This window comes from Sebastes fasciatus, chromosome 15 (genome assembly GCF_043250625.1).
Source record: "Sebastes fasciatus isolate fSebFas1 chromosome 15, fSebFas1.pri, whole genome shotgun sequence".
Lineage (NCBI taxonomy): Eukaryota > Metazoa > Chordata > Actinopteri > Perciformes > Sebastidae > Sebastes > Sebastes fasciatus.
Window position 1 is genome coordinate 25,065,560 of NC_133809.1, and position 23,704 is coordinate 25,089,263.

The 23,704-nt window shown below is 39.2% G+C and overlaps 2 protein-coding genes across 7 annotated transcripts in view; one reads left to right on the forward strand and one right to left on the reverse strand.

Moving 5' to 3' along the window:
* Positions 1-2,042: 2,042 nt before the first annotated feature.
* On the reverse strand, positions 2,043-8,041 carry brms1la (BRMS1 like transcriptional repressor a). The gene is made up of 9 exons (XM_074660677.1): positions 7,901-8,041; positions 6,534-6,692; positions 6,151-6,241; positions 5,900-6,027; positions 5,723-5,802; positions 5,422-5,518; positions 5,190-5,279; positions 4,994-5,058; positions 2,043-4,896 (listed from the first exon to the last, which is right to left on the reverse strand). The coding sequence occupies exons 2-9, from the start codon at positions 6,670-6,672 to the stop codon at positions 4,798-4,800; spliced, it is 789 nt and encodes a 262-aa protein (XP_074516778.1). The 5' UTR covers positions 6,673-6,692; positions 7,901-8,041; the 3' UTR covers positions 2,043-4,797.
* A 1,562-nt stretch (positions 8,042-9,603) lies between these two features.
* ralgapa1 (Ral GTPase activating protein catalytic subunit alpha 1) overlaps positions 9,604-23,704 on the forward strand; it is an 84,620-nt gene continuing 70,519 nt past the window's right edge. For 2 of the 6 annotated variants that reach the window (XM_074661292.1, XM_074661295.1), the window contains exons 1-16: positions 9,607-9,789; positions 10,586-10,693; positions 15,555-15,665; positions 15,808-15,857; positions 17,043-17,100; positions 17,546-17,589; positions 17,756-17,933; positions 18,164-18,279; positions 19,439-19,577; positions 19,657-19,865; positions 20,051-20,374; positions 20,632-20,805; positions 21,747-21,818; positions 21,978-22,126; positions 22,284-22,407; positions 23,139-23,285. In XM_074661292.1, the coding sequence (XP_074517393.1) occupies positions 9,693-9,789; positions 10,586-10,693; positions 15,555-15,665; positions 15,808-15,857; positions 17,043-17,100; positions 17,546-17,589; positions 17,756-17,933; positions 18,164-18,279; positions 19,439-19,577; positions 19,657-19,865; positions 20,051-20,374; positions 20,632-20,805; positions 21,747-21,818; positions 21,978-22,126; positions 22,284-22,407; positions 23,139-23,285 (2,100 nt within the window). In that variant the 5' untranslated portion in view covers positions 9,607-9,692. Of the gene's footprint in view, positions 9,790-10,585; positions 10,694-15,554; positions 15,666-15,807; positions 15,858-17,042; positions 17,101-17,545; positions 17,590-17,755; positions 17,934-18,163; positions 18,280-19,438; positions 19,578-19,656; positions 19,866-20,050; positions 20,375-20,631; positions 20,806-21,746; positions 21,819-21,977; positions 22,127-22,283; positions 22,408-23,138; positions 23,286-23,704 lie in introns of all 6 variants that reach the window. The other 4 variants (XM_074661290.1, XM_074661291.1, XM_074661293.1 and 1 more) reach the window with 4 other exon arrangements.

The window sequence follows — 23,704 nt, forward strand, 5'->3', positions numbered from 1 at the left end:
AGTAAAATGAGACACACCTGTCTTTTCTCATGCATAGTATAGAAACTTGTATGGCATTAACATACTTGGAAGTTGCAACTGTCATTTCAATTCACTGATGTGGTGGAAAATTCTCCTAATTATTCTTCAGAGGTCAAATAAGGCCGTTAGTCAAACTGATTATTGTAGTTTTCACCGCTCGGTGGATCATAACTTAATCTCACTAGCGTTCCTGTGGACTTTGCAAGGTTTTCATCGTTAAAGCTATTAATTTAAACTTCTGAAAATTGTGTTTTTGATCTTATATTTGTCTCTCGCGTAAAGAAAGTAGCTTATTATAGCAACTTGTGTTCTCTCTCTATAGAGAAGGACTCGTTAGTCAGATGAGACACACCTGGGCTCGTGCTCAGTATATATAGGGTGTGATGTCACGGTCACTCTCCACTGTGTTGCAAACATTAGGAGCAAGCTGTTATACGATGGACTGCGCAAACTAATTTAGAGAGAAATTCAGTAGACTTTATTTTTTTTTACAGACTGCTGATGGTTGAAAAGAACAGAGGCAAAATTAGGCAACATTTTGTGGCTGTGTGGCATTAACTAACCAAGCACAGTTTTCTTAAAGAGGACCTATTATGTGCTTTTTCTCTTTCCTTTAGTGTGTTATATAGTTTTTTGTGCACGTAAAAGTTTGCAAGGTTACAAAGCCCAAAGTCCACGCCAAAGAAACACTGCTCCTGAAACGCCTCGCTTGAAGTCCCGTGGTGATGTCACCAAGTAACACATTTGCATAACACCTGCCTAAGGTCTAAGAAGATTAATGTTTTTTTTCAGGGAAAAAGTGCTTTTATTTTACATTTTTCCCAGGTGGGTAATTATTTTCTCAATGACTAATTTGTGCTCAGCAGCATAAGCGAGTCAAGGAAAAATAGCAGTCACCTACAAATCATTTTTAAAATGTTTTTTATATAGCTTGTCTTACACACACGCATCATTTTATTTCTACACTTATGAGGACCTTTAATCTAGAGGGCTAGTTTGGCACGCCCTCAAACAAAGCTAGTTAGAGAGGAGCTGTAGCAGAGTCTGAAGAGTTTGGTTCAGTTGACCAATCACAACAGTGAGACAGTGGGCCAGCTGACCAATCAGGTGGGCAGGAGCTCAAACGGAGCGTTTCAGACAGGATGAAAAGGAGCTGCAGCACAGCCGGCATGAGAAAAGTAAATTGTTTTTTCGAACATTAAAGCATGTAAACATGTTCTAGTAGAAACCCCAAATACAAGTATGCTCCTGAAAATGAGCATAATAGGTCCTCTTTAATGCAATCTAAATATTTTTACAAACCACAGTGTCTGTTGAGGTCATTGTGGTTTCCACCAGGCTGACAAATCCTGTTTATAACGGCCTTGTATGATTAAGAGATCTACCCGAGACTAAACTAAAGGACTCAGTTACGTTAAGCGGTGTGTGCAAAGATGAAGTGATTATTCATTTTTTAAGTTGGCTCTTTCATGCATGTAACTTAAATAGTTCTGTTTTACTAGGGAGAGTAGAAAAGACTGAAGGTGCAAACTATACTTCCTACAGTGCTTCCTACAGCCTTGAGTGCACTAATGAGATGATAAGTGATATGCCATTACATCATTCATCACTGCTGAGTGATTCCATACACTGTGGTCAGTGAGATGTGCTGTGCTAAAGCAAAAAATGCTCTGAAGTGTGATCAATAGTAATTTTATTAGGAGAATATATACTTGGCGTTAAGTCCTCTCACATCCCGGCAGGTTTGGCCTCCTCATTAGTTCCTGCATCAGCCACTACCTCCTTTTTATACGTTGTCTTTAGGCCCTGTAAAGCACTCCGTAAACACTGTTATGGAAAGCTGTTAAATATTTAATTCTTATTAGTGAGGTTATCGCTAATATATATATATATATAATATATAAATACAGAGGCTCCCCTTGGTCTGGCAGCACTTTTACTGTAATGTAAACCATAAAAGCACTCACCTAAGCCTTTCTGTCTTTATCGCTAAAAATACAGTTAACAGAGACACCACAAAGTACTTATAAAACAACTTTTAATTTTAAAACCAGCCCACATCATCAACAAGAAAGACACAACTGTACCTGACACAGTATTTAACATTAACTGTCAAAAAAATATTGATTTGAATCTCTAACATCCCCACCACCTTTATCTTCAATAACCTCTGTTTATAAAAATCAATACTATTAAATGGCAGTTTGTTCATCATCCTTTATAAACAGAAGAAGATTCAATGGTGGGGTTTGATTTAGAAGGACACGGTTTGGTTCCTTCCCCGTCTGTACAATTACATCATCACAGTAGACTTTTAAAAAAAACAAAATCTGCATATAAACCAGTAATAGACTGAATCAACTGTTGTCGGGATGGTTTGTAAAGATGGAAGCATTTTCATGTTCAGGAGTAATAACGCAAACGTGGATTGTTCTTTAAAGAGCGAGCGACAGACGGAAGAGGTAGATGCGTAAAAAGAGAATGTAACAGTGATACCTGCTTTAAAGGGATACCTTGGTATTTTAACTTTTCATATGCTGTTACTCAGTTATTATAAAATAAATTTATTATTATGGTTACCATGACTCATTGCATTATTGACGCTGGTTTGCAATTGCCGTGATGTAGTGGTAATTAAAGACTTTAGGTGATGATCCACGTGAAAATAACCAGCTATGTTAACAAACATATAGGATTTCATAAAAGTGTTTGGTGAGGAAAAAAAAGATTCAAAATGCCCAGGTATCCCTTAAACACTGTAAATGGTCTAGAAGAGGATCTACTGAAAAATCCCCATTTTTGCTACGCTCCACTGGTGGTTTGAAAAGAGTGAGTTAAAGCCTAAAATGTCAGTGTCCACCTCCTTGAATTTGGATGATAGATTATATTTAGATTGCTAAATCTAAGAAGTATTATTTCAGAAAAATCTAAGTATTATTCCTTTCTGAATGTGATGACCAGGTCCGTCTTATATGCACACACGATCTTGAAATAACTTTTGCCTAATCTTGCATTTTAATCACTGCTATCACTCAGTTTGTCTCAACCACTCAATCACTGCAACCAAACTGTAACTCTTAAAAATGCAAGATGCACCACTAAAATGACAGAACATGAGCATGAAATTACTTCAAAAGTAAAGTAGGCACTGTGGATGCTCTCTGAAACAACAAAACTGTCATATGATCACCACCTAACTATTAAAAAACACCATAACAAAAAGTAATTATTAGCCTCATACAAGACGTTTAAACTGATCAACGTAAAAAAAAGTACAAACATTTTAAATATTTCATGGCACAATCGACCAGGTTCATACTGTATATAAACCAGTATTTCCCCATATGTCATTGGAAGCTTTGTCAATAACCCTCTAGGATTAAGATTAAAAATCTCAATGCTTACAATTACACTCAATAATTTTGTTCTCCTTGACTTTGTCACTGAGCATGTAACTTCCTGGTTTGAATACTCCATGAAAGAAAACCTTCTAAAAGCTCCAGTATCGCCACATAAAACTCAAACGTAAATGTTTGCAAAGGCTCTTGAACTGTTGGTGAATGCAGCGCTGCTAACAATTGCTAAAAACTCTCCATGTGACTTTGTTAAATGGTATCCATGTCAGATAACGGAGCTTGCTAATTGTAAAACGTGTAATATAAAATCTAGGCAAGTGTACTTGGCGTGTTGTTAACTAAAGTTCAGCTGGAAGTCCTGCCGACAATGCCAAAATCAAAGCCAAACGCAATGCTTGATGGTGGTCACATTCACGCTCGTTTTATCTTTGTGAACACATCAAATAAATCCAGTTAGACCACACTGTCGGACTACCTTAATGTGTAAAGACAATGGCACTCTTACCAAATACTAAATTCTAGGAGGCGACAATTTCAAACGTTTCAATCTAAAATGTGGCACCTGTAGTACACATGTAAACAGGATTTAAAGGTCCAGTGTGTAGGATCTGGCAGTATCTAGCGCTGAGGAGAGGAGATTGCAACCAACTGAAGCCTCTCCCGTGTTGGAGAGCTACGGTGGCCGATGCGATATGAGACTAGATATTGTCTTGATTTTGGATACCGGAATATCGTAATATTGCATAAGTGTGGTCTTTTCCTTGTTTTAAAGGCTGCTTTACTTTAGTTTAGCCTTACCAGACTGTTCTAGCTTAGTCATTATATCCACATTACTGATGATTATTAATCAAAAATCTAATTTTGTAAATATTTTGTGAAAATAGTTAACCCCTACAATTTCGTCTCAATATCAATATTGAGGTATTTGGTCAAAAATACCATGATTTTCTCCATATCGCCCAGCCTTAGTGTCCAGTGATACATCTGTGTTTTTACACAACACAAATCTGGGGCAGGCAGTAATTTCCAAAAAATTAACTTCTAACAAGAAAATGAAATGTAATGAATACTGGAATGAGTTTCAGTGGTTTCAGCAGACATCAGTCTGGGTATCATTTTTCCTCCATAGAAAGTCCTGGTAACTAACTACTGTCAGAGGAAATTATGCTTCTATTCCTGTTGTCGTTTAAAGGGATTCAAACCCGCGAGTCCTTATAGTGTGTGCCTGCTGGCACGAGAGGCAGCTTACCGACTGGTGTCGCCGTTAGCAGAGGAGTGTAGTGGATAGTGGGAAGATTCAGAGATAAATGTTCATGCATGCGGAAGTGAATGCTACCATGCGTGTCAATATATGTGTTTGCGGTCCTTGTGTGTGTGTTTTGAGTGTGCTTCGTAATATGTGACTGTGTGTGTGTTTTCCTCAGCAGTTGAGAATTGGCCTGCTTCTGTCTTGTCTGAATGGGAACACAGGGCTGTCCGAGTCGGCCTTCCCTCTGTGAGGACCCAGTGTGGCCACAGCCTGGAAGACAACACACACATATGGTTGTTAAAAGATGCCTATATACATCAAGGGGACAAAGACACAGCTCTGAATATCAACAGACACATTTGCACACCTTTCTGATAGCTGTCCAGTCCTCCAGGATGTCCAGGTCAGGCAGCATGTAAACAATATATGGACGTGAGCGGAGTTAAGGTCGGTACCACAGGGAGAGACACATCTAGATAGCAGCGTTTGGGATTTATAGAAGCAGCAGTATAAATACTAAGTAGTATCCATGTGCAACAGAGGTATTAACAGCAGAAGGATATCAGACACCACCGAAGGCCGTCTCCTCTTCTTATCTGGACTCAAAGCGTCTCTTCTCTTCTTCCTTCCTGATAACTCGTCATTCCACAGCTCTGATAGAGAGAGAGACAGATTCAAATGTTTTTGCGCATGCATTGAATATAATATAAACGCTGGATGCATGTAGTGTGCTCTTATTACTGTAATTAAAATTTATTTCTTTATAATTTATCAATTGTGCTCTGTGTGCATCACCTGATGTAATATCTATGCTGTGTCTGTCTTCTTCCAGTCTTCTGATTTTCTCCTCCAGTTCACTCTGTACTGTGTCAAACAGCAGCAGCTTCTCACTCTGCACGCACACACACAAAAGCATAGACACAATATTAGAAAAAACAATCAAATCTAACACACAAGCATACATCTGAATATGTACATAAACCACCAAGCACATAGATTAAATAACACTCACTTAAATTCAAATCAAATTCTGAATAATTAAGGTAATTAAATGTGTGTGTGTGTGTGTGTGTGTGTGTATGTATGCGTGTCTGACCTCCCAGTGCTGGCATGCTGCCTGGATCTCACACTCATACTTGTTCTTCACAGACTCCAGACACAACTCTCTGTAGATACCTGACAAAGGCAGAGGGAAACACACTGAGAGAGTGAATAAAGAGACCTGAGTGTGTGTTAGACTTCATGAGTGTGTCTGTGTGTAGTTGATGTTTACCTGCCACCTTGGTGCGGACCTGCATGTTCTCCAGCAGCACAGCCAGAGGCTCCAGGTACTCTGCTGCCCTGCCAGCCTCCACCTCTGTCAGCTTGCTGTTCACCTGACTGAGACGCTCGTGATACAGCCTGCACACAGAAAACACAGGTGGAACTACGGCCATAACTAATTCCTATGAATGACTTTTTGTAACATTTTCAAATTTCAAAATCACAAAGATAAACTTGACAAAAATCTATTTCAGCACTCACTGGTCTTTGAGATCCGTGAACTGTTTCTCCAGGTTGCACATTTCATCCAGACACTCGATCCTCCTCCGCTCACAGTCCTCCTCATCCATTTCTGGAACATGATAAAGACAGACACACAAACACCTCGGGATTATAAAGTGGATTTGTGATGGAAGAAGGAAGCTCTCTCAGGAGCTGATATGGAAGCAAAACCTGGTATTTCTGCTAGGTTATGTGTCTGCCAGCTATACAAGATTTGTAAATATACAGTGTCTCAAGGATGAGCAACTCATTGAGTGGGGATGTCCAGTCAACATTTGACAGCAACTACTTTTATCAGAATGTTTCTTTTAATTTGAATAAGAATGTTGTGCTCATTTTCCCCTTGTTTCAGGCTTTCTCACCAGAGCTGTCTCCATCGTCGGAGACGGAGGAGGTATCAGAATCCTCCTCCTCTGAGCTGGACGCCTCTTGCTCATGCTCCTCCACCTCCATCTCCTCTGCTGTGCTCTCCTTCTTCTCCCGGTCACGGTGCACCGGCATGGTGGCAAGTCAGCTCCAGACTGGTAGTGTTGGATAGAGAGAGACAATGTCAGGCTCTTTCGGCAGTTTTACCTACAACAGATACAGCTGCATGCTTATTAACATATTGCTTGATTGTTTAGATGCAGGCATGACAACTGAAACGACTTGGTAGTTCAAAGTAATTAAAAAATAATTAAAAATGACTTGCTGAACACATTAATTTAGTTTCTTTCCACCGAATATGATTATACAATTTCTTAAAAAATAATCTTAGGGTTGTAGGATGACTGCAGTAGCAACAAACAAAAAGCAAAACCCCACCCTTCAAGTATCAGTTTATCACTTAGATTCGTTATTTATAAATAATTCTACATTTCTGTTTTTCCATCCATTTGATTGTGTAATATCCCCATTGTCATTTACCAAATGCTGGTAGTGATGTGGGGTAGCCACTGAAATTATATTCCCACTGAAGGATCTTTTATACATATGTATTTCTTCACTCATCTTTATTGTTATGGTGGTTCAAATTGGAAAATTATATCTGAACTACTGTGGGAAATACTGTTACGTCACAACCTGCACAATCTGTGCAATATTAATACACTGAATGTGAAATACATTTGACTGTGCAATATATCCTTGATGCAATATACACCTCAAGTGCAACTACATTTGTTTACATTTTATTTATTACATCTACTCTACCTATTTTACAAGTGCAATTACCTCTGTTTACATTACATCTATTTTTATATTTTATACTTTATACCTCTAGTGTAACACTTCTGTTTATATTCATTTATTACATCTACTTTACCTGTTTTATTTGCTTTATAACTGTGTGTGTTTTTACCTGTTATATGTTTTATCTGCCTCGTTTAGTCTCGTCAAGTATTTGTTTTAAAGCACAATGATCAGAAGTGGCAACTGTGAATCTCGTATTTAATACAATGACAATAAAGCTTTCTATTCTATTCTTTCTATCTAACAAGATTGAAGCCCTCTAGATTGCTTTATTATAACGTTATTACTTGAGATTTGCTATTGAATGTTATTCACGCAAACCAATTAAAAAAAGATCTAGTTGTTTACATGTTTAATCACTACACAAGACAAATAAACAATAACAACACATCTAGTTAGCATCACGTTAGCATGTTAGCATAGTTAGATAGCAAAGCAAGATTAGCTCGACTTGTTACATTTATTAACAAGGAAGCTTCAAATTAAAACCATAACTCACCAGACGGGGAGGCGCAGGACGTTTGCGAGAATGTTTAAAGAAAAGCAAAAGAAGCTTGGACTTATGTTTCCCTCGGTTACAGTTTAACTCGTGTGTCCCAGCTAAGCTAAAAACAAATCAGAGTGGGCGCTCTTATTACTGCTGGGAGTTGTAGTTTCCTGTATCTTCATCTTCTTCTTCTTCTTCTTCTTCTTCTTCTTCTTCTTCTTCTTCTTCTTCTTCTTCTTCTTCTTCTTCTTCTTCTTCTTCTTCTTCTTCTTCTTCTTCTTCTTCTTCTTCTTCTTCTTCTTCTTCTTCTTCTTCTTCTTCTTCTTCTTCTTCTTCTTCTTCTTCTTCTTCGGTGTTTATTGGCGGTTGGCAAACCATCTTAGAGGTGCGTTACCGCCACCATCTGGACTACTGGAGTGTGGAACAGGAGATTGTGCAGAAACTAAATAAAATAATAAAATAATAAATACAATTTAATAAAATAAAAATAATAATAAAAAATAAAAATAATAATAATAATAATAATAATCAGGAAAACTCTAGATTTGTTTAACTAAATCAGTTTTTCATAAAAACTTAATCATTTCACAGTATATGTTATCTGCTGTATTCCCCAATAGACCTGACAATGAAAAGTCCTGATGTTTTGCCTTCCTTAGTGACTGTAAAAGGTGATTCCTCTGGATACTGTAATTCCTGCAGTGTATCAGTACATGTTCGGCAGTTTCTGGTTGATTGTAATATGTGTGCATTTCTCAGTTGGGTGCTTGCCTATTCTATAAAATGTATGGTTTAGACCTGTATGTCCGGTTCTCAGTCGAGTGATGACATTTTCTTTACCTTCTTTTCCAGCCCACCTTTCTCCCTGCTCCAACATGTTTTTGTATAATGTACAGATGCCTTCCAGTTTCCTGATCATCCCAGTACTCCTGCCATACTGTTTGTGCATATGTCTTGATGAATGGTTTAGCCTCAGCTTTACTTAATGGAACTTGTAATTCAATATTCTTAATTCTGAGTGTTTGTTTGGCCAGAATATCTAGCTGCTCATTTCCCTCCTAACCAACATGAGCAGGAACCCAGATTCAAGATTCAAGAGTTTTATTTGCCATTTGCACCTAAGTACATTGGAATTCTGAGCAGTTTACACCGAGTCAGCTTTAAGAAAAGAAAAAAGGTAGAAAAGGCACAAGGTAATTACAGTACAAAATAAGTAGCACATTCAACTCAACACAATAAATAAATAAATTATTAAAATATAAAACACCCTCAGTGTAGTCAATTAATAAACTAAACTACCCTCTGCATAGGAACGATACCCCCAGAATACAAATATACAGTATATATGCTCCATGACCATGTTAAAAGAACTTGTAGGATTCACAAAAATATTTAAAAAAATAAATAATTAATATATTTCAGACACTTACACAGTTAGGCAGCATCGTGTACCTGTGCCTTTCATTTCCATCCTATACATTATGAGGAATATTTCATTGATTATATCTGTTCTGATTGATGACCTACCAGATCCTATGCTTGTGAGTGCTGAAAAACTAGTTTTCTGTATCACCAGTGTTCACAGGCTAAAGGTCTCACAACCAGCTGTAAACTACATTACCCATCAGCCCTTTAGATTGAGGTTGAGAGCTCGAGCAGAGCTGTTGAAACGCGTTCTAAACTTTAACGGCAGTAACGCTGGAAACGCTGTTGGAGTCAGGAGTTTATTACAGTTATGTATCAGTCTTATATGATATATTTCACACTGGATAGCCAAAGTTAGCTTAATGTTCAACTATGTTGAATGTCTCTGGTATCCATTAGTTTGTTTTCCCTCCTCCCTCCTCCCTCCTCCGCCATGATGTTTTCTAGTGAGCAGCAGAGCTCAAGGCATATTAAAGGTAACGGGCGGACATCCGGGTCCTGGGGTGGGGTATGACGCATGCGCAGTGTAACTGGCTCAATTTACATTTACATTACATTTACATTACAATTATAATGAGGAAATACTTTGTACAAGGGTATATTAAGAAAATATACAGGGGTATGTATGCAATATCTTTAACGTTTTAAGTGAAATTATTGTCATACTCTCGCGTGGTCTTTTTTTATTATTATTTATTTATTTATTTTTATTGTGTTTTTTATTATTATTATTTTATGTTGGTTTTGTTTCATTTCTGTTGTCCTTTTATGTTTGTTACAGCTCTTTGTTTATGTTTCCGCTATGCTTCTTTTGTATGTAAATGTGTTTAAGGTTTTCTGCTGTTACTATGGATACTGTCATTTTGAAATAATAATAAAATAAAAAAATAAATAAAAAGATTGGCACAATTTCCGCAGATTTTACTGCGCATGCGTCAAACCCTTAAGATTTGACGCGTGTCCGAGCCTCCTTCAATAGGCCGTGGTGGAGCTACAGCTAGCTTTGGCCGTCAGGCTGCGGAGGACTGTTGTGGAAGAAGGGAGGAGGTGCGATGGATGGATGCTTCGCTCCGCTACGTTTTACATATTTATCTTAGTTTAAACACAATGCTCCGACTACATTTACCCACTGATATATCCCGTGCTGCTGCGGAGCGTTAGTAAATGATCCAGGAGCAGCAGTCTGTCGTTATAGATTAAAGATTAACGCTGTTTAACACAGCTAACGTTAGCTCCTCCTCGCTGTCTATCTTGTGTCTTCTCCTGCTCCAGGAATGTTCTCCAAAAAGCCTCATGGGGACGTCAAGAAATCAACACAGAAAGTGTTGGACCCAAAGAAGGACGTGTTGACGAGGTTGAAACATCTCAGAATAGTCATAGGTAAGTTAAAAACACAATGATTGAGCAGCTAACAGGTTAGCTTATACGTGCCAGTCTGTCACACCAAACTCCAGCTAGAAAATCACCAATTTAAGGGTTTCCTCGCATGTAAACAGAGACGCAGCCTTTTTATTGCTAACTTTAAGACCATTTCAGATTGTTTTGCATCTACTCATCAATTCGGCACCTCACCTGTAGTCAGTTGCACATCATTTGATCAGTTGTTCTCATTTTTCACCTTTGTTATCACTATTATTTCTCCCTCAGAATGACTATGATGGGCAGTAATGAGCCTTGTGTGTATAGGAAAGCTGTTTAAATGTACATGATGCTAGCGGTAGCTGCTGTCATCATAATCTATCGAGGTAGAAAAGGGTTTAGAGACGTGCTTTACACTGTGTAAGTGGCAGGTCCATTACATTGTCAGGTATTTGCATAGAGGAGAATCGGATGTACTGTTCATGTTTTATTACCTGTGTGATAACATGTGTATGAAGCAGTCTGCATACAATCTCGGTTCTGGTATTCTCTGCTAGTGAGGCTGTTGTGATTTCTGTAGGGGTGTGTCTCAGTGCTGGAGAAAGACTTTGTATGTGAGAAAAGCTGAGTGTTTTCTTTTTAAAACATGTGTTAAGATGTGTTACACACGCAATAGCAGTTTTAGTGTTTTGAATGTGTTGGAGAATAGGGAGGATGGTTGGGTAATGGGTATGAATAAGTGATGGATTTGTGAGTGCCTCTGTGATTTGTGTGTGTGTGTGTAAGAGAGAGAGTGTAAAAATGCTCTTCAAGTTTATTTGTCATATGCATTTAAAAGTACAGTGAAATGCAATGAAATGCATTTTACCCTGGCTCTCTCTCAGCCCTTAAAATCTATAAATAGTACACTAGATAAATACTACAATAAATAAGACAATACCTGAGAATAAAATTATCTGCACTGCATTCATTTAATGCTACTGTTCAGTAGTCTGACCGCCTAAGGGTATAAACTGTCGGCAACTGTGTGTGTGTGTGTGTGTGTGTGTGTCTTTCACTGGCACACACTTGCTCTCACACATGTACACACCCACAAACACACAAAGGTCACTGACCTGAGAGGGAAACAGCCTCTACTATTTCCTCTCTATGTCCAGTACAGTAGCTCAACTTCCTGTTTCTATTGTAAGAGCTACAAACTGGGCTGTGTGTGTGTGTGTGTGTGTGTGTGTGTGTGTGTGTGTGTGTGTGTGTGTGTGTGTGTGTGTGTGTGTGTGTGTGTGTGTGTGTGTGTGTGTGTGTGTGTGTGTGTGTGTGTGTGTGTGTGTGTGTGTGTGTGTGTGTGTGTGTGCGCGCGCGCGCGCGTGTGCCAGACATAGAAGGAAAGGGGTGTGCCCATCTCTGCTCTCTATGGGGAATACAGGACCTTGATAACAAATCACAGAGACGCACACATAAACACACTTGCAGTCACATTGTTTGAGAAGGACTACTCAGACAGCTGAACAATAGCTAACCACGCAGTTTTCACAATCATGGTGCCAGATGACCACCACTTGAAGAAAATCCTTACGGGCACTATTAGTTGCAGCACTGATAAGAACTAGAGCAATGCCACTAACTTTAGAGAGCAAGCAGGCTAAATAACATACCCCACACAACATGAATCACTTGTTGCTGATGTTGTTTGTGTAGTGGTCATTCTCATAAAAAACTGACTGACCAGCTTTCTTTACCCTAAAACAAGACTCAAAAATGTTTACCTCTGCCATAGTAGGAATCAGAGAGTGAGCATGAAGAGTGTTGGATACTTTTTTTAAAGTTTCGTAATAGAATAACTTATCTGCAAGAATGATTCAACAAGAAGCAATTTCATCGCTTTGCAATCCCTTTGATGCAATCAGGTTATTAAGTAACTGATTCCGAGGACTGTTTGGCCCTGTGGTTGATGCCGTAACAAATAGCTGGCCCCACAGTTATGTTTAGGGTAATAACTAAACCTTGACTACATTTATATTGAAGTTAATAATCTAGCCATCGTCTAAACAAGATTAGGGATGCACCGATACGACTGTTTCAGTCCCGATACCGATAGCGGTACCTGGGCTTTGGATATCGGCCGATACAGAGATCCGATCCGATACCAGTGTTTAATGAATAAGCTGTATGCCTCACTGTGTGGAAGTGAGTGGAATCATTCTGTTATGTGTTGGGCAACATCAGGCTTGACTTAAACATTGCTTTCGTAACTTTGTAAAGCAAAATGTGACCAATAAATACTTAGCTATAAATGTATTTAATTGTTCTTTGTTATTAAAATGAAAAATCATACACCAGCAACTTGGTAAAAAATCTTCTAAATGAATAGGGATTACAATTCGATTTGTAAACCTTTTTAATGCAGCAACAAATTGGTATAAACTTAAATAGGAATACAACTTCCAGTATTTAATGTATATAGTATATAAACATAGAATTGCATTGAATAGATCGGCCCCGTTGTCACAGATACCCGATCCAGCTATTTGAGTCAGTATCGGCCCGATATCCATTCCGGTATCGGTGCATCCCTAAACTAGATGGTATTGTGTTTACAAGCTATTAAGCTCAGTCTATAATGACAGAAGATGCCACCTCTATATCAAATTACAAGGTCAGAATTTCCTTCCATTATTAAAAGTCTGGTCCTCAAACTGGTCCTACCATGACGATTCCTTAAGGAACTTGTTTCACTTAAAAGTTTGCAAAAGCACTTATTCAAGTAAGGTAATCGGAAAATACTGTTTTAAGGGCATTTTCTTATTCACAGTGTAGTTGTAGTCTGGGTAAAAACAGAAACCAGACCATTATGGAAACCTCAGAGTAAAGCAGGTCATTTTATAGATTGCTGGTTCACACTTGTTGACTGTGATATAGAACAGTAGGTAAATGTAGCTCTGGTTATCGTGGACTCAAACATCTGAGGTCTGAACCAGTGCCAGTACCCAATATTGCAATGTCAATGAAGGACTGGGCAATGTGATGATATACAGTATATTGTCAAAACGATACAAAAATGTGTATCGATTATATTTTTTCTATATAGTTTATATCGCGATATAGGCTAGGCCTATATTTATTTATTCATTTATTCTCTATAATTTCACTCAAAACTGTTATGTTCTTAAAATGAGAAAACATTTGTCAAGCAATATTTAATTCACACAGGAGTATACAAAAATAGACTTTAACATGTGGTTATTTCATATCGATTTTATTTATTGAATTACCAGAAAACATGCTATATCATGATATAATACTGTATATCGTAAATCAAGATATGAAATTATTACTTATATTGTGATAGAAGATTTTGGCCATATTGCCCAGCCTTATGTCAATGCATGTGAAGGGTGACTTAATAATTGTCAACTCAATTATGTCAAACTTATGTCAAATAATGGATTTTGTCCAAAAAAAAAAGCCACCTATAGAGGCGGCATGTGCAATCAGGTACGGAGAAATGTGGTGTTAAAAATGTCAGTGCCCTGAGGACAAGATAGAAAACCACTCAGCTGGGCCACCAGGACCTTACAAGGGCAACCACTATGGCATCGACACAGACCGCCTCAGTGTGTGTGTGTGTGTGTGTGTGTGTGTGTGTGTGTGTGTGTGTGTGTGTGTGTGTGTGAGGAGTTCAGCTTCCAGACTTCATATAAACAAAGCCAGAGGCTCTTCTGAGTGTGCGTATGTGTACTTGTGCATGTGCGTAGCATAGCCTAATGTCCTCCTTGCTTGTGTATTTTCTTTCACTTTTGACCCTGAACTATAGTGGTGGTTGTATTCTCAGTATGAGCGTGTGTTTTGTCTCTGTGTCTGAGTCAGTGTGTGTCCTTCCTGGGGTGTTGACGTAGAGATTGAGTCCAGGACACATAAAGATAAACATCCCATCCTTCAGATTCAGTATATCTGAAACTGTAGCTGGCTACCCAGACTGGGCTGTGCGTCTCTTTTAACTGCAGTAGGACATGACACTAGTGTATTTAGAGAACCTAGATGCTGCGGTGAGGTTGCTCATATGCATTTCCTGTGATGAAAAGTCCGAAATGTGGGGTCTTCACAACACTCTGACAGATGTGTTAAGACTTCTAACTCAAAAACACCTTGACTAAAGATAGATAGAGAAGAACCTATAACTGGTTTAATTGTTTATTTCAAAAACAGATTACTTAAATATTTATTGTGAAGTTGTCTCCCTTTCCTCTGATGTTTTTGTTGCTATAATTTATTTAATTTTTCTGTTTTTCTCTGACTTATGAGAGTTAACAGAGTGACATGTGGGGGTCAAGTTCAGAAGCACATTCGATGTTTTCGTATGGCTAATGGGGGCTGCTAGCTTAGAGAGAACGTATGATGTGAGGAATGAAAATAAAGATGGTTATGGAACCGAGTGTTGAACGCTGTTGTCAGGACTGGGAACGTTTACATTTCTGGAGAAATCGAGGACAATTTTGTGGACAGTTTTGAGTTAACCTTTATGTTCTTCTCCTGAGAGTGTGTGTGTTTGTGTTGTCAAAAATATCAAAGCATTGATACATATCAATACTGAATATTTGAAACAGTTTCAATACACATTTCCTGCAGTATCGATACACAGGTACCAGCTGCGTTTTCTGCTCTCTCAGCGAGTTGAAACACACGCACGCCGCTATTTATCTTTTAATAAATAACTACAATTTTCTGCCCTCAATGTTGTGTAAATTTCTCCCCATGGTATCAAAAATGGTATCAAATATCAATATTTTTTAAGGTGTTGTATCAGAGTAAGAAATTTCAGTATAGTCACACCACTCGTGTGTATGTTAGTTAATTGTCAGCTTCATTTCCCCGTCTCATTTTCCAGAAAACGCAGAGCCGTCTGAGCTGAAACAGTTCTTCGACGTGAACTACTCCCACATCTACTATGTCTTCTTTGAGAACTTTGTCACCATTGAGGTCAGCCTCAAGCAGAAAGGTACGTTTTACTCACTGTCATCCAAAACACTGAAGATGAGCTCTGATTGGTCAGCTTTCACATGGTAGAAATAAAGCATTGTATCATTTGCTATTTAGCCACATCATTGTGCCTTCTTTTCAAGCTAGTCTGTGTGTTTCAGGTCACAAGTCTCAGAGGGAGGAGCTGGACTCGATTCTCTTCATCTTCGAGGTATTAAAATATCATCGCAAATTTCCAGTTAACACAGAAAACTCTCAGCATGACTTCAGTTCTGACATTATGTGAAACCAAACACTGTGTTTGTGATTCCATGAGCTCTAACTTTGTGTAGGTGGTCTTGGTCAGTACCACAGCACCAGCTGGCATTGACCTCAGAGTCCGACCACTGGCATTTAGCAACAATGAACTGGGTGGCGGTGCTCAGAGGAGCCAGGATGAGATAGCAGAGCCAGTGTGTGTGTGTGTGTGTGTTACTGACCTCCATTTGGCCCCACACACTTTAAATTCAGAACAAGGCTGGGCAAGGCACAAGTCCAGCGAGTACTTGGATAAAAGAATGTGCTTGATATAGGTTTTCCCTGGGAGGTATCAGTTAGAATAAGGATGGACAATAAACTATTCAGAGTTCATAGAATTATTGATAACTTCTGAATGTCATACTGACTTTAATGTATACATATAGCAGTTTTTTCCATCATGATGACAAATTTTCGCAAATTTTCCCTTAATCCCAAAATAATGAGAATGAGATAGTAAGTCATTATTTTGCAATTCTAAATTATTTACAGATACTAAGTCGTTATTTTGTGATATGAAGTCAATATTTATAGATACTAAGTCATTATATTGCGATCCTAAGTCATTATTTATAGATACTAAGTCATTATTTTGTGATATTAAGTTAATTTTTCGAGATACTAAGTCATTATTTTGCCTTACTAAGTCATTATTATAACCATACTAAGTCATCATATTGCAATCCTAAGTAATTTTTTATGGATACTAAATAATTTTTTGTGGTATTAAGTCAATATTTTGAGATACTAAGACATTTAGATATATTAAGTCATTATTTTGAGATACTAAGTCTTTATTCTTTTGATTCTAACTAATTATTTTGAGAAAGTTTATCATTTTAATGACTTTCAGGATATTTCTTTTTTCATCACGAGGCTAAGTTTATTTCTTTTCTTTTTTTTTTCTTTTACTGGCGGAAATAGGCTTCCACAGCATGCAGTGAATCACCCAACCAGTGAAACCTTACTCATTAATTGTCACAAAGATAAATGGGACAGTGGCAAATATATAAAACCTGCTCATAACACATGACGTACCGTTACAATTCTTATGGCAAAAAATGGTCCCGAATATCTGAATCTTTTTTTTTTTCTCCAGAAAATCCTCCAGCTCCTGCCAGATAGAATCCAGAGCCGATGGCAGTTCCACAGCATCGGTAACTCACACAAAACCACACTCAACAAGCAGATCAGATCATCCCAGCAAACCATGTGTTGAATCCAGTTCAAATAGTTTTGGACAGTGTGGCCATTCACATGATTAATTTTCATGTAAAGTCACCAACAAATCTTTGCAAGAGAAGACTGCGCGGCATGGTGCAGTGCAGCTGTTGTTGTCCTCTCATCCTGCATGTATGTTACGTTAGTGCTGGGGTTATCAAACTGTTTAACTTCACTGACACCCCAAAGGATAAGTAGGGCCTGTATCTGCTTATATTTTCCTTAGAATGTCTTTACTGCAGTTTGGCAACTCATTTTTCTAACCAATACAAAAGTATCTAAAATCAACTTTTAATGTTATTGGAGCTGGCTAACCTTACGTTATAGTCACTGTGCACTGTTGGTTTGAAATGACTAGGCTGACATGTGTTTCTCTCTCAGGGTTGATCCTCAAAAAGCTGTTGCACACTGGGAATTCTCTGAAGGTACTGCTCTGATCCATTGTTAGCCCCTAGATCCTAATCCTCCCCGCCTCCTAAGAGGACGTGTACAGCCTCTTCCTAAATTTAAGGTCTTACTAAATGCTGCAAGTAACGTGAACTTATTTGGATTCTCCTCATACCTCTTCTCCATCTCTCATCTACATCGTAGATCCGTCGTGAAGGCGTGCGCTTGTTCTTGCTGTGGATGCAGGCATTGCAGAGTAATGCAGAGCGCGAGCAGCTCTGCATGTTTGCCTGTTTGATTCCTGGCTTCCCAGCTCCACTCTGCCACGGGACCCCACGCACCCTGGACACGCTGATCAACCCACCGCTGAGTTTAACAGAGAGTTAGTAGAAGAAACACACTCGCACACAGTCTGTCACACTGATAAATGGGCTCAACATTCATCTATTGAGCCGTTCACTGCACCTGATAATATCTAAAACCTTGGATAAGATTTGTAACCCTATACATTTTTTTTACAACGTATACAGAGATCAGACAAATGGCAACATATTAGCAGTATTGCAGTATTTGTTGTAATATAAACATGACCCTGCTTTCCCCCCCTTACAGCTCAGGTTACCCCAGAAGAGATCACTCCACTGGTTCCTCCCCAGTCAGGTGACAAGAACCAGGAAGACCTCACTGCTTACTTTTTAGAAGCGCTACTTAAATACATGGTAAACCAGGTATTATCATCATTCCTTACTAACACTTTTGCACATGTTGTGTTGCCTCACTAATGCCAATAATGCATAAACAAACATATGGGAGAAACCAGGTATTAGGTCTGTTATTTACTGACATCTTGTATAGAAGATAGGGCTGTCAAAGTTAACGCGATAACGTGTTAACACAAATTCGTTTTAACTCATTTCTTTAAAACATTAATGCAAACTTGCGTTTTTTAAGTAGTAGCGGGCTCAGTTTAAAAGCTAGAGGGAAGCTACTGACATCATATGAAACTAGAAAACAGAAGGAATCCATTGGTACCAACCATGTCATACCAGCTTGAAGAAGGAGACTAAATAACGCTCCAAATTTACGCTAAAGTTTGGTGAGGAAAAACTGGCATGGCCATTTTCAAAGGGGTCCCTTGACCTCTGACCTCCAGATATGTGAATGAAAATGGGTTCAATGGGTACCCACGAGTCTCCCCTTTACAGACATGCCCACTTTATGATAATCACATGCAGTTTGGGGGCAAGTCATAGTCAAGTCAGCACACTGACACACTGACAGCTGTTGTTGCCTGTTGGGCTGCAGTTTGCCATGTTATGATTTGAGCATATTTTTAATGCTAAATGCAGTACCTGTGAGGGTTTCTGGACAATATTTGTCATTGTTTTGTGTTGGTAATTGATGTCCAATTATAAATATATTACATACATTTGCATAAAGCAAGCATATTTGCCCACTCCCATGTTGATATGAGTATTAAATACTTGACAAATCTCCCTTTACGGTACATTTAGAACAGATAAAAAAATGCGCGATTCATTTTGCATTAATCGCAATTAGCTATGGACAATCATGCGATTAATTGCGATTAATTATTTTAATCGTTTGACAGTCCTAATAGAAACTTGTTGGTAGATTAAGTATTCATCTAATCCCTCACTGGAATCACTAACAAATACAAATGTCATCCCTTATTGACACATACAGACTTTGTTCTTGTATTTCCTCTTCTTGCTGCTATCACACACAAACACACACGCAGTCATCCACACACTGATAACATTCTCCCCTAAAACAATGGTGCTCTTCTCCGTTTTACCCTATTCTGTGTGCGTCATGCTCTCTTTATAACACAAGCTTGTTTGTCTTTGTGTGTTTGTCCATCAGGCCAAGTCTCTTGAGTGGCGTTATAAAGAGAACCACGAACGTGGCTTCAGCTTCCTCTTTGGTCACTTCAGGAAGTTTTACCTTCCTCACATCTTTCCCAACTTCGCCATGGAAACCAGTCTCTACAACCCAATACTGGGTCAGTTACATTAGATCTTCTATAGCTACTGGTAATGTTGTAGACAAACATAGATGAAGATTTTCCTCTCTCCCCGCAGACGTGCCTCCGATGCGTTCTAAGCCCTACTACAGTGTGGTGCGCAGGGAGCAAGACGGGGGTGAGACCGTGTACTGCACCAAGGAGAGCTTCCTCCAGGCCCGAGTCATCTTCATCCGCTGGCTGGTTTCCTTCTGGCTCGAGCCACGGCCCAACACGAACGCACACATCCCAGGAACAGAGGGAGAGATCGTCCCCAAGAACATACAGGTTAACACATACATAGTTTGCAATTAGACAGCATGTGCCAAGTATGGTTCAAGTTCCTGGAAAGTTCCTTGTCACTTCATTATATTAACATTAATCAAGTAATTAATAGATGACAAAACTCTCCATAAATATTTACATGGGACATTATATTCAGATTTCTCTAACGCGCAAATTTCCCCCTCCAGCGAGCAGCAGCCGGACTGGCCGCTCGCTCTGCAGGCAGCTCAGACGACAGCGGCGGAGGCGGGATTCGGTCCGACAGCCACCTCGAAGGCAGCGGGTGCTCATCTGGATCGGGCGGAGGCAGCCTGGGGCTGTCTGGGAGTCTGGGGGCTGGTAATGAGCCTGAACAAAGCCACTCCAACACATCCACGCTGACAGAGAGGGAGCCCAGCTCCTCCTCGCTCTGTTCCATGGATGAAGAGCAGCTCACGGACATGGAGGTGGTGAGGAGAGTACTGACCTGCTCCAGAACCAACGTCAACTTCATCACTGAGATCTTTAGACAGGTGAAGGAGAAATAGCTTTTTTTAGGGAGTGGGGGGCGTTCTGTAACTGACAGTTCCAGTGTGTTAAACCTTTAATGTAAGAGTTGTGTCTACAGTTGGAGTGGATCTAGTTGGTGTTTTTCTAATATTAAATTTAATGTGCAGTGTCATATGTCCACCTGTTTTTCTGTTCTTAATACAATATGTCCATGTACAAGTCACTTGATCTTTTACAACTAGCTTTTTATCTATCTATCTATCTATCTATCTATCTATAGGCATTTCTCCTTCCCATGTGCGAAGCTGCCGCGATGCGTAAAGTGGTGCGTGTTTACCAGGAGTGGATCGCCATGGAGGACAGGCCAGTGTTTATGAAGGAGCCAGAGGAGGGCCCCTATCCCACAACCGGCAGCCTGGATTCAGGCTCTCAGCTCGGAGACAAGGAGGATGAGGTGAGGAATTACGTGAAGTCAGTAATATAATCCTGAAATGTTTAAAGTAAAGGTAGGCCGGACAGATCAGAACAGATCTATTATGTAGGGATTAACTATGTCTGACCTGCCCTCTAACAGAGGGGGCTTTGACTTTGTCTCAAAATAAAAGAAAGGCTGATTTAATTTACTGGGTAGGGCAGCAGACTTCTAGATGGGACTTCATATTATGAATCCTGGCCTTGGAAAACTGTAATCTGTGTCTGTACTGTGCTGTACAGTCAAGTAAAGTAAACATTTATTTTGATTGGAAACAGCAAATACTCAATTTGTGTCAGCCTAGTTTTAAGAGAAGAGACCGTGTGTATTTGCCTGTATATGTTTAGGTTATTTTTAGTGACAAATTGCTTTATGAAAACGTTTATATTTATTTTTGGAAGTCCATTACCAACACAGTCAATGACAAATATTGTCCAGAAACCCTCACAGGTACTGCATTTAGCATAACAATAACGTCAAATCATAACATGGCAAACTGCAGCCCAACAGGCAACACCAGCTGTCAGTGTTCTGACTTGACTGTGACTTGCCCCAAACTGCATGTGATTATCATAAAGTGGGCATGTCTGGAAAGGGGAGACTGGTGGGTACCCAGAGAACCCATTTTCACATATCTTGAGGTCAGAGGTCAAGGGACCCCTTTGAAAATGGCCATGCAAGTTTTTCCTCGCCAAAATGTAGCCTAGTTTGGAATGTAATTTAGGCTCTTTTGTGACAAGCTAGTATGACATGGTTGGTACCAATGAATTTTTTTTAGTTTCATAAGATATCAGGATTGTCACTCTAGCTTTAAAACTGAACCCGCCACAACCTCTGAAAGATTGATTGCGTTAATGCGTTAAAGAAATTAGCCCTAGTTATTTTACTTAACTTTAACTGTGTGTTTCTTCTCTGATCCTCAGGGAATGAACAGGGGGATTGACAGTGAATTGCTGGAGTACAGCGTTCATGCCGGAGTTCAGACGACACTACAGGTAATGGTCCTCTGACGCCGTATGTCCATTTCATACATACACACAATTGTCTCCTTGTTGCAGTTGTCTTGATGCTGTTTTTACTTCACCTTCTAGCATCGTCCAGTAGAAATAGCTTGTGGACCCATTTTAAATCCCAACTTCTTTTCTCCTTTTCAGGTATTTATCACCCACTCCTCCAACGTTTTCCTGTTGGAACCAGCCAACGACATCAAGATCCTTTTGGAGGAGCACGTCGACATGTGCAAGCGAGTCCTGAACATCTACCGCAGCCTTGTCATGCATGAGACCATGGACCAGAAAACATGGTAAAAAAAAAAAAGAAGTTGCAAAGACACCAGATCCACAATAAATCACACTGTAGACTGGGAGACACTATGTAGCGCAATCTAAATACACTTCAGTAGAATCATGTTGTTGAATGTTCCGTCACATCTGCTTGCTTTTGAATGTATTTGTTTGTAGGGAGCAGGTCTTGCTGGTTCTGCTGAGGGTGACGGAGTCGGTGATGAAAAGACCTCCATCCATCATGCCCCAGGGCAAGAAGAACTTCACACTGTCAGGCAGACTGGCTGGACCTATCTTTCAGGTACATTGGTATCACTATATCAAACTGGTCAGATTTTTCTTCCTGCGTACCAAACATAAAGTTTTTTTTTGTGGTAGATGGAGACAGAGTAGTCTCTGTGGTACATAAATGAAGAATGAATGAATAGGAACACTGTTGCAGTCATGAGAAGATTGCTATTGTTTACAGCAACACAGCTTCTGGGAGACAAACTGGCATATGGTGCTCTAAATACTTAACAAAGACAGATTTAATAAAGATGTACTTTGTCTATTATCAGTCTGTATTATGTAAAAGCACGGGATGCCTTCATGCAGATGTTGTAATCACCTAATGAAGGAGTAGTTTATATGATCTTGGGCTCTCAAGTATTCAGCTGCCTTCATCTTTTCAATTTCTATGTCTAACATACTTTCTATTATGCTTGGGATTGTATTATTTACCAAAAATGATTTTTCGGAACACCTTAAAGGGATAGTTTGGATGTTTTGAATTGAGTTGGGTTGTATGAGGTACTTATCCATACTGTTTCTCCAAACTGGGGGCGTGCCGATCGTCATCTACTGTACTGTAGGTAATACACCAACTATGGATAAGCACCTCATACAACCCCTCTTCAAAATATGCAAACTATCCCTTTAATGAAGTTTAATAGTGTCCAGGTATGACCCAGCTGACTAGTATTTAGTTTCAATGAGAAGAGAGCTTCTAATATAGCTGTCTGTCATGTCATTCCCCCTCTTTCTGCACAGACGCTGATAGTAGCCTGGATTAAGGGGAACTTAAACGTCTACATCAGCAGAGAACTGTGGGACGACCTCCTCTGCGTCCTCTCCTCTCTTACCTGCTGGGATGAACTGGTCACTGAGTGGTCACTCACCATGGAGACCCTCACCAAGGTACCGGAAGTTATTTTAATCATTCTATCCTCCAGGCATTATATTCCCCACTGTGTATAGATATGAATTAGTCAACTTCATTTAATGTTTTAACACAAATTATTTCTTTTAATTTGGGCATTTATGAACATTTTGTCAATTCAGTTACTGACTATGACATCAAAAATGGTCATTAGAGAAGTAGAGGAGGACTTTAATGAAGGAAGCAGTAGTTTAATTCATACATGCATGTTAATGTTTCCTCTTTGTTCACTTTAATTCTATTTCTCACATGCTCATGTCAACATTAATGTTGACTGGATTACATTGAGACTTAACATACGCATATATCCATTCTCCCTCTGCATATGAAAAATCAGCTGAAGAATTTTGCCTTAAGCACTAGTTTAAGGCCTAACAGTTATGTTGCTGTCATCTTA

Coding starts and splice junctions, on each gene's coding strand:
- brms1la (XM_074660677.1), bottom strand. CDS start 6,672: ATGCCGGTGCACCGTGACCGGGAGAAGAAGGAGAGCACAGCAGAGGAG. Junction 5,803..5,899: donor GGTCCGCACCAAGGTGGCAG/GTAAACATCAAC, acceptor TGCCTTTGTCAG/GTATCTACAGAGAGTTGTGT. Junction 4,897..4,993: donor ACTGGACAGCTATCAGAAAG/GTGTGCAAATGT, acceptor GTTGTCTTCCAG/GCTGTGGCCACACTGGGTCC.